General features: G+C 43.0%; 1 protein-coding gene across 2 annotated transcripts in view; it reads right to left on the bottom strand.

Moving 5' to 3' along the window:
- Nucleotides 1-5,134: 5,134 nt before the first annotated feature.
- mrps33 (mitochondrial ribosomal protein S33) overlaps nucleotides 5,135-10,351 on the bottom strand; it is a 28,388-nt gene continuing 23,171 nt past the window's right edge. Inside the window, exon 3 of one of the 2 annotated variants that reach the window (XM_063059698.1) lies at nucleotides 5,135-6,622. In XM_063059698.1, the coding sequence (XP_062915768.1) occupies nucleotides 6,517-6,622 (106 nt within the window). In that variant the 3' untranslated portion in view covers nucleotides 5,135-6,516. The remainder of the gene's footprint in view (nucleotides 6,623-10,351) is intronic. The other variant, XM_063059697.1, reaches the window with a different exon arrangement.

Here is a 10,351-nt window from a genome sequence, read left to right as displayed (position 1 = left end):
CACTTTGTACCTCTTGGTTCAGACCCTTTCCACTTACATCGTGACACTTCACATGATCTCCATCACTTTCAGTTCCCTGGCTTTATCGCCTTAGTTTCACTACAGACATCAATTTCCTGTGCACTTCTATTCCCATCAAAAAGGCCTTAAAGATCTCCACTTCTTTCTATACAACAGACCTAACCAGATCCCCTCCACTGCCTGATAGAGCTGGCTCACATGCTCAACTAATTTTCTTTTGGCTCCTCCCACTTTCTTCAAACTAAAGGCGTAGCCATTAGCACTCACCCAGGCTCCAGCTAGGTCTGCTTTTTCATTGGCTATCGTGTCCGTGTCCCAAGCCTACATAGGTAACACTCCCCAACCCTTTCTCCGCTACGTTGATGACCGCATTGGTGATGCTTCTTGCACCCATGCTCAGCTCATCAATTTCATCAACTTTGCTTCCAACTTCAATCCTACTCTCAAATTTACTTGCTACATCTCTGAAAAATCTCTTTGCTTTCTCGATTTGCCCAGAGGAATCTTTTCCAAACCCATTCCCCAACTCCATTGTTTTCCCTCATTTTGGTGGCCCTCTCACCCCTTTTCTTCCCCACCACCTCCATTTTGACCCCAACCTCTTTCCCTTTTGTTTATTCTATGGACTATCATCCTTTCCTATCAGATTCTTCCTTCTTTAGCCCTTTGCCTCTTCCACCCATCATCTCCCAGCTTCACACATCATTCCCTTTTATCTTTCTCCCCACTTGCCCCCCCTCCACCACCACACTTATCTTATTCTAATCACAAACAAGAGAAAATCTGCAGATGCTGGAAATCCAAGAAACACAAAATGCTGAAGGAACTCAGCAGGCCAGCCAGAATCCATGGAAAAGAGTGCAGTCGATGTTTTGGGCTGAGACCCTGCTGAAGCATCTCATCCCGGAAAGCTGACTGCACTCTTTTTCATATATGCTGCCTGGCCTGTTGAGTTCACGCGCACGCGCGCGTGTGTGTGTGTTACCCTCTTATTCTGACTTTTGTACACTTCCTTTCGAGTTTTGATGAAGGACCTCAGCCCAAAAAGTTGACTTCCATAGAACAGCACAATGTGGGTGTCTCTGGTTCTGCTGAGTTCCTCCAGTATTTTGCATATGTTGCTTAAGATTTCCAGCACCTGCAGAATCTCTAATGTTTCCTTGAAATGAGTTCTGGTATGCTGAAGATGAATTCTTTATCTCTCAATCTACCTTGTCATAGCCCTTGCCCCTTATTTGCCTATCTGCATTGTATTTTCTCTGTTAGACTATATCCTGCTATCATTTTTCCTTTTGAACTTTGATGTGCTTATGCATGAAATGATCTGTCTAGATGGCATGTAAACAAAAGCTATGAGCACCTTAGTAGACGTGACAACCATAAACCAACCAACATTACAGACATATGTGCCCATTCTACAAGATGGGTGTAAACACCACTTTCAAAATAACAAATGCAATACCAGATAGATAGCCAAGGTACAGTCCTAAACCACAGGCCTCCATGTGACTATGGCTCAATGTCTCTGCTCAACTTTCTCTGACTCAATCATTATCCTTTCCTTCACCAGTTGACCTCTGTGGTCACCTCTACAGGCATACACAACTCTGTAAACAATTCCAAAAGACCTTGATGCCAGAAGAACATAGTTGTTCCTGAGGTGTGAGCATTATTGGCCAGACAAGCATTTAGTGCTGATCCCTACTTGTCCTAAGAGAGCAGTTATGACCTTTGGCCCACAATATTGTGCTGAACTTTTAAGCTACTCAAAGATTTAACACATTCCTCCCACATAGCTCTCTATTTTGATATCATCCATGTACCCATCTAACAGTCTCTTAAATATCCCTAATGTATCTATCACCCTATGTCTCTAATGTCTCTACCACCCTAGCTACATGTTCCACACACCAACCACTCTGTGTAATAAACCTATCTTTGCTAAACCCTTGTACTTTCCTCCAAACATCTTAAGATTATACCCTCTCATATTAGCCATTCCTGCCCTGGGAAGAAGTCGCTGTCTATCAATGCCTTGTATACCTCTATCAAGCCACCTCTCCTCCTTCATTCCAAAGATTCTGTGTTAATGGCTGACAGCCAAGGGGCCATTAGATCAGTTCAGAGACTTCTTAAATGCTTCATTTAAGAACATGGGAATAAAGCCTGATGGGTATGAACTACAGGCTTTCTTCCAAAGAAGTTGTTAGTGAATGAGATTAACATTCAAATTTAATTATCATTCAACCATACATGAATATAGCCAAATGAAACAGTGTTCCTCCAGGGACACTGTGCAAAACACATTACACACAGTACACTACACATAGCACATATGGTTATGATTTTAGAAAAAAAAACATTCACAAAAATTAAAGTAGCCCAAGTCCCTGAAATGTCCTGGTCCAGCTTGTTTGTCCACCGAGCAAACACCTGAGGGCAGCACCAATGGGAGTGGCCAGCTCCCAGCCCAGTACAAAATCCAGTGACATGCAGTTCACTCTGTCATCTCCTTTGTCAGCGACTCTGAGGCACGTGGGCCCTGTCCAACAAACGAGGCAACACAGCTCCCCTGCGGTCTCACCAATGAACCAGGCTTGCAGTATTCTGTGACTTACGTTCACATTTCAACAGTCCAGTTATTATTACGGATACCAGACATTAATTCCCAGGCTGTTTTTTTAAAAACTGAATTTAAATGGTTAAACTAGCAATGTGAACACATGATCTCTAGTCTCTCTGTCCAGTCTTCCATTACAGGTCCAGCAACATGAACACTGCATTTCAATGCTTCTTCAGAAGAGATGCTGAAGATTAGCATGAAGTAATTATATAAAATCAGACAAATTGGGGAAATGAGGCCAGCTTATTGAAGTTCTGGAGCATTTTACCAGCAACAGCTTGGACAATTGCTTGAGGGGATTAGAAGCTTCCAGAAAAGGCAAGTTTCTCCTGGCCTGTTGGTCAACTAGATAATATAGCTGGTATGAGGAGGCATGAGGTCATGGTTGAATGAATGAGGAAGTTTGACTTTCTCTCTCTTCACTCTTGTTTTCACAAGTAATTAGTCCCAGTAATCAGTTCAACTCTGTATGGCTGTCACATTGCAGAAAAGTTGATGTAGAACATAAAACAAGGAATATGCCAATCCCTAATACCAAAGACACTTAGTATTTAAATAAAAATGCAGGTAATAAATGCTTAGAGTATGTGCTAACCATTCAGTGCAAGTACATTTAGTGTAGGACTCTGGATTTTCACATCCCTTGCCAAATTATTTGGACCTAATACTTGCTAGAATTCAGAAGAATGAGAGGGGACCTTACAGAAACATAGCTGTTTCTACTGGTAGATGAAACTAAAACTTGGGGACATAGCCTCAACATTCGGGGGAGTAAATTTAGGTGATGAGAGGAAGCGACTGTCCCCAGAGAGTAGTGGAACTGTGGAATTCTCTGCCCAAGGAAGCAGTCGAGACTACCTTATTAAATAAATTTATGACATAGATAGATTTTTGCATAACAGGGGAATTAAGGATGATGGAGAAAAGGCAGGTAGTTGGAGCTGAGTCCACAGCCACATCAGCATGATCTTATTAAACGGTGAAGCAGACTCGATAGGCCTGATGGCCAACTCCTGCTCCTATTTCTTATGTTCTTACGTTTCCATCGAGAGCAGCAGATGAAATACTGGAACCTCAGGAGCCTTAAGTTCGCTAGATGAAAGAGAAGCTATCATTCTTCTGGAAGGAGGTTTTGAGTAATATAGGTATTGCCTTTGGCTGGGATACTTGGATAAGCCATTACAGTGCAGACCTCTTGGTCACTGTGATACCATATCCTAGAGAATATAACCTGGCTCCTTATGATGATTATGAAGACACGTAGTCCTCTTTTATTATCATTTAGTAATGCCTGCATTAAGAAATGATACGTTATTTCGTCCGGTGTGATATCACAAAACACAGGACAAACCAAGACTGAAAAAACTGACAAAACCACATAATTATAACATATAGTTACAAACAGTGTAACAATACCATAACTTGATGAAGAAGTCCATGAGCGCAGTAAAGTTCAAAGTTTCTCAAATGTCCCACATCTCACACAGACGGGAGAAGGAAGAAAAACTCTCCATGCCATGCCGACCACAGTCCGACTCTGAGTCATCCGAAAACTTCGAGCTCTGATTAGCTCTCCGACACCAAGTACTGAGCGCCATCTCTGTCCAAATGATTCGACCTCCTTCTCGGTCACCAAAAGCAGGCAAGACCGGGGATTTTGAGGCCTTCACATTGCAGACATCCCACCCCGCAAAAACTCATTTCAGGGAGGTAGCACCATCAATTTGCGGGAGACTCCCAGAACTTCCGGGAGAGATGGGATGTCTGCAATAGAGTAGCTCCTTAGCAGCTGGCCAGCTAGTTTAAATAACGTTAGCTATGCTAATGAACGAATGACACATGTTAAACTCACCTCAACATGTCTTTTATAGTCTTAACCCACCATGGGCAATAGAAAAGTCACTGTTGCGAACAGTGCAGCGAGCAACACTGTCATTATTTTGACCCCTATTAGGCAGGGGTACACTTTAGTGTAGTCTGGGGTGACGTACGTTTTATATTTTTTTTGGAACACTCTGCCATGGCGCGCTCTCGCTCGTGGTCGCTCGCGCGCTCTCTCTTGCTTTCTCTTGCTCGCTCTCAAAAAAATTGATTTCCGTGATATTGTATATAATTTGCGGGCATCAGGGAGCCACTATTAATATGTGGGAGACTCCCGGAACTTCCGGGAGAGGTGGGATGTCTGACATTGTACCATAGAACAGTACAAGACCTTCAGCCCACAATGCTGTACCAACTCTTTAATCTACTCTAAAATCAACCTATCTTTTCCCTCTTAGAAAGCACTCTGTTTTCCCTTCATTCATGTGCTTACCTCAGAGTTTATTAAATGCCCCCAATGCATCTGCCTCTACTACTGCTCCCAGCAGGGCCTTCTATGCACCCACCATGTTAAAAAAAAAACTTATCGTTGACACCCCCCCCCCCATACTTTCCTCCAATCACCTTAAAATTATACCCCCTCATATTGGCCATTCCATCCTGGGAAAATCTTTGGCTGCCCACTCGACCTATGCCTGTCATCTTGTACATCTCCATCAAGTTACATCTTATCCTCCTTCGCTCTAAAGAGTAAAGCCTTAACTTACTCAATTTATCTATAATTAGACACGCTCTCTAATCCAGGCAGCATCCTACCTAATGCTCTGCACCCTCTCTAAACCTTCCATATCCTTCCATAATGAGGTGACCAGAACTCAGGTTACTTTCCCCAGCTCATTCAGATTTTACAATCAGAAGATGTTGAACTTCCCAGCCAAAAGACAGAATGATACAAGATAATCCCAACACATTTCACCATTTATTTCAACAGCAGAGTCACCAGCTGTATTTGCATCGCATTTCAGTGGCATTAGGTGTCCGGGGTCAAAATCCACTAATCCTTTACACACACGCTTGGTTACAAGCCAGTTGTAAAATGCCATGGATCACAGGCCAACGTACAGGTATAACATAACATTTAGAACCATTTCAGATTAAGTATTCTGTGGCTGAAAAATTGGCTGTGGTTCCATCAGATCAAAAAATTAGAGTGCACAATGCTCCCTGAGCATATTAAAGCTGCAACTCCCTCTCTTTCGCACTCACTGGTAAATCTTGATGTGGCTGTCATTCTGGAACTGAATCAATGTTGTGTTGAAGGGAGACAATGGAAGAGGCAGTGGGATGGAAGGGGTTAGTGAGATTCATGCTGCTTTCCAAAGCCACACAACTGAAAGTGGCACTGCAGTGTCTGATGAGGATAGCTGTAGCTGTAGCATTGTTCATCAGTGCTCCCTCATTCATCATTCTTTCTCTATTGTTCTGGGCAGTGCATTTGACAACTGCTGCTGTGAAAATAGCCAAAATCTTTCTCTTCAATCCCAATCCCAAAGCACCTCATTTACACCATTCCCATGGGTGCCTAGTGCTTTCCCTTGAAGGAGTATGAGCTCTGAATATTGAGGGGTCACCGCAGTATTAACCCCACAGAATGCCCATTTCTGGCTTGTTGATTTGTATTCGAATCTCTGGCAGATCTGAAGTCCCAATCCAGCAATCCTTAAGCGTAGCATGCAGGTTGAGGTTATTCTAAAAATACACATCAGGAATTCCTGACCTCTTCCTCTTTCTCTGGATTATTACTCCCATCCAACTAGGCCAACAGGGACACAGGTAATTCATCTTAGATTTGCTCCTTAAATCTAAACTTTGCTGCTTTGAGGACCAGATACACAGCACTCTCCACAACAGCAGAGGGGGAATTAAAAGAAGGAAGGTGACGAAATTAAATTTGTTATGTGTTGCAAGAAACAAAGGGACTGTAGAGCAACAGACAGACAGGCAGATATGACTGGTCAGAGAGATAACTGTGGTCTGGCCAGACCTGGCCCCTATTTCTTCTTCAGGGCTCGCTTCCCTTCTCCTTTCTTCGGCTTCCCTTTGCCTCGCAACTTCCTCAGCCGTTTCATTTCATCTTTGAAATCCTCATGCTCATCTCTGTAGAGACAAAAAGACCAGACATTGTAAAAGCCTGCCTGGCAGCTACAAAACATAGTTCTAATCTATTCTAATTCTTGTCTTAAGAAGATAGGTTGAGTGAGCTGGGCCTGATTATCTCTCATTATAAAGGCATCCCTACTCCTTCCAGCATTGCCTTTCACTGTAACAAGAAGATGCTGACTATCTCAACTTTAGATGCTGCCATTTGTCAGTGGTCCCTTTGACACAAACAACCTACGGAAGCTCCTGTCTCACACCATCAAAACCTGTCTTGCTCTAATTTAAATTTGAACCTTTGGACAAGCGCAGCACACAAACTGCTGGCAGAACTAAACAGGTCAGGCAGCATCCATTGACAGAAATAAACCCCTAGATGTTTGGGGCAGAAACCCTAAATCAGGACAAGTTCTGTCCCTTTGCATAATTAATTTAAAACTATGACTGGTCCCACTGTCATCTCAGAGAGTTGCCCCACCCTATTACCCAATAGTGGGTCAGGCCTTGCCCTCTGAAAGTGCCCTCTATACATTGCCCGAAGAAACTTTCCTGAACACACTTAACAAATCCCACCTCATCTAAGCCCTTAACAGTAGGACAGCCCCAGCTAATGTAAGGAGAATTAAAATTACCCAGATGTTGGATGTTACTTCCTTGCGCAACACTTCCAAAACAGAAACCTACTTCAGGGGATGAAGCTAATGCAGGTGTCCCCTGTTTTTCAAATGTTCGCTTTACGAAACCTCACTGTTACAAAAGACCTACATTAGTACCGTTTTCGCTTTTAGAAGGTGTTTTCACTGTTACGAAGAAAGGCAGCACGTGATAAAAGATCAGCACGATAAGAGACAGCGCGCGCCCCGAGCAGCTGCTCTTCCCCAGATTTGGAACGGCATTGCTTAAACACGTTGCATTGAGCAGCCGTCAGCAAGATGAGTTCTAAGGTGTCGGAAAAGCCTGAAAGAGTAAGGGTGTTGCACTTAGCGTAAAACTAGACATAATTAAGCGTTTCGATCGTGGTGAATGAAGCAAGGACAAAGTGAGTTTGGCTTGTGGAAGCTGACAAACATGATGTTGAAGAGGTTTTGGCATCCCATGACCAAGATCTGACAGATGAAGAGCTGATGCAATTGGAAGAGGAAAGGATAGCAATTGAAACCGAATGAGTAATGATAAAGTACGACTTTAATTTTGAAAGGGTACATAGGTTTAGGGGATATTTGCAAGATGGTTTGAGTGTTTACAAAGAACTGTATGATAGAAAAATGCGCGAGGCTCAGCAGTCAAGCAAGCCTTCCACATCAGCCACAGCAGGCAACGAACCTCGATCTTCGACATCGAGGCAGGCAGTCATAGGAGAAGATGAGCTGCCTGCCCTGATCGACAATGAGATCACACTCCCGTGCCCCACCACCCCAACCCCCGGGCCCCGGACAGATACTGTACCGATTCACAGAGGATGCAACGGTAGCCGGGATGCACACAGCACATCTTTAAGAAAAAAGCCGAAATAAACATGCTAATTAATTACGTGCTGGGCAGCACCTAATTAATTAGCATGTTTATTTCGGCTTTTTTCTTAAAGATGTGCTGTGTGCCTCCCAGCTACCGCTGCATTCTTCGCGGCAATGTATTGGGTCGGCGGCCCGGAGGGTGGGGGCCACTGCACCACCCAACCTGCGACGACTCAGTCTAACACATCATCATCTGTGTGCTAGGCGCTGTTTTCCCAATTCCAGTAAGTGATCTACACTGTACATACATTATTTCTACTTAATATAGGTTGTGTATTTTTACGTGTTATTTGGTATGATTTGGCAGCTTCATAGTTTAAAGGTTACTGGAGAGCGCCTTTATGCCAACAGCGCTTGCGTGAAATTTTCGCTACAGAGATCTGTGCAGGCAATCGTTGTAGAGAAGTATTTCTACTTCATATAGGCTGTGTATTTATCATATCATTCCTGCTTTTACTATATGTTACTGTTGTTTAGGTTTTGTGTTATTTGGCATGATTTGGTAGGTTACTTTTGGGTCTGCGAACGCTCACAAAATTTTCCCATATAAATAAATGGTAATTGCTTCTTCGCTTTACAACATTTTGGCTTACGAACCGTTTCATAGGAACGCTCTACCTTCATATGGCGGGGGAAACCAGTATTGAAGGATCATAGAGCAACTTTATTCACCATGTACATTTACATGTATTAGGAATTTGCTGTGCTGTGTTGGCAGCAGCATGCAACAAAAAACTAAACAATTATAAAGAATTTTTAAAATATAGTTAGAGGTTGAAGTACGGATATGGAATAAAATGTGCATAAATACATACACACAGTGGCCACCGATGGAGGAGGTAGCTAATAAAGTGGCCACTGAGTATATTTCTGTAGGTTTGTGGTTTTCTGCAATTGCAGTCAATCCACTTCATGGTTCAATGTGTTGTGCATTCAGAGATACTTTTCTGCACACCACTGTTGTAACGTGTGGTTATTTGAGTTACTGTCGCCTTCCTGTCAGCTTGAACTGATTTGGCCTAACTCCTCTGACATCGCTTATTAAGAAGGTGTTTTCACCCACAGAACTGACATTCGCTGGATTTTTTTTTTGTTTATTGCACTTTTTTTTTGCAAACTCTACAGTTGTACATGAAAATCCCAGGAGATCAGCAGTTTCTGAGATATTCAAACCACCCTGCCTGGCACCAACAATCGTTCCATGGTCAAAGTAACTTAGATCACATTTCTTCTCCATTCTGATGTTTGGTTTGAACAAAAGAACTTCTTGAACATCTGCATGTTATTAACGCATTGAGTTGCTGCCACCTGATCGGCCGATTAGACATTTGCATTCACAAGGTGCACAAGGTGTATGCAATACAGCAGCCACTGAGTGTAAATACTAACATGTATTTACAAAGTAAACAACATTATAAGAAGTGGTTTAAAGTGTTTACAGAGCAGTGCAGGGACAAGGATAAGAGATTGGGGAGGGGAACAAAATTTTTTTTAGGGATGTGTTCCAAGCCCCCTGAACAAAAAATGAAATATCCTTTGACTCCTGGAAATCTCTAGCCCAAGACCATGCCCAGTAGGGAAGGATCTTTAAGGATGGCTTTGACTATGAGCCAGGAACAGAAAGAAGCTGTATGCAAACAAGGGAAGGAGCACACCACTTCACTCTCTGGCCACCTCCTGGTCCATCAACGCGAGAGCCTGCGGTTCCAGCATTGGCCCTACCCACCACTCCGGAACCCAGCAAATCAGAGTGGAAGCAAGTCATCCTCCATCCCACGAGACTACACAAGGAAATGGAAAAACAATGCCCACAAAGACAGCATTTTCCCTTGGTCTTAAACAGTTGCCACATTCACACAGAATATCAATAAGATTGAAACAGTACAAAGAAAATATACAAGAATGTTGCCAGGACTTGAGGACCTGAGGTGCAAGGAGAGGTTGACCAGGTTAGGACTTTATTCCTTGGAATACAGGGGAATGAGGAGAGACATGATAGAGATATACAAAATTATGAGGGGTATAGCTAGGGTAAATGTAAGGAGGCTTTTTCCACTGAGGTTGGGTGAGAACTAGAGGTCATGGGTTAAGGGTGAAAGGTGAAATGTGGGGAACATGAGGGGACGAACTTCACTCAGAATCAGGTTTAATATCAGTGGCATATGTGTGAAATTTGTTAATTTAGCAGCAGCAGTACAATGCATTATATGATATC

Source organism: Mobula hypostoma, chromosome 9 (genome assembly GCF_963921235.1).
Source record: "Mobula hypostoma chromosome 9, sMobHyp1.1, whole genome shotgun sequence".
NCBI lineage: Eukaryota > Metazoa > Chordata > Chondrichthyes > Myliobatiformes > Myliobatidae > Mobula > Mobula hypostoma.
The sequence above is the reverse complement of the archived record's forward strand: the minus strand, read 5'-3'. Positions and strand labels throughout refer to the sequence as shown.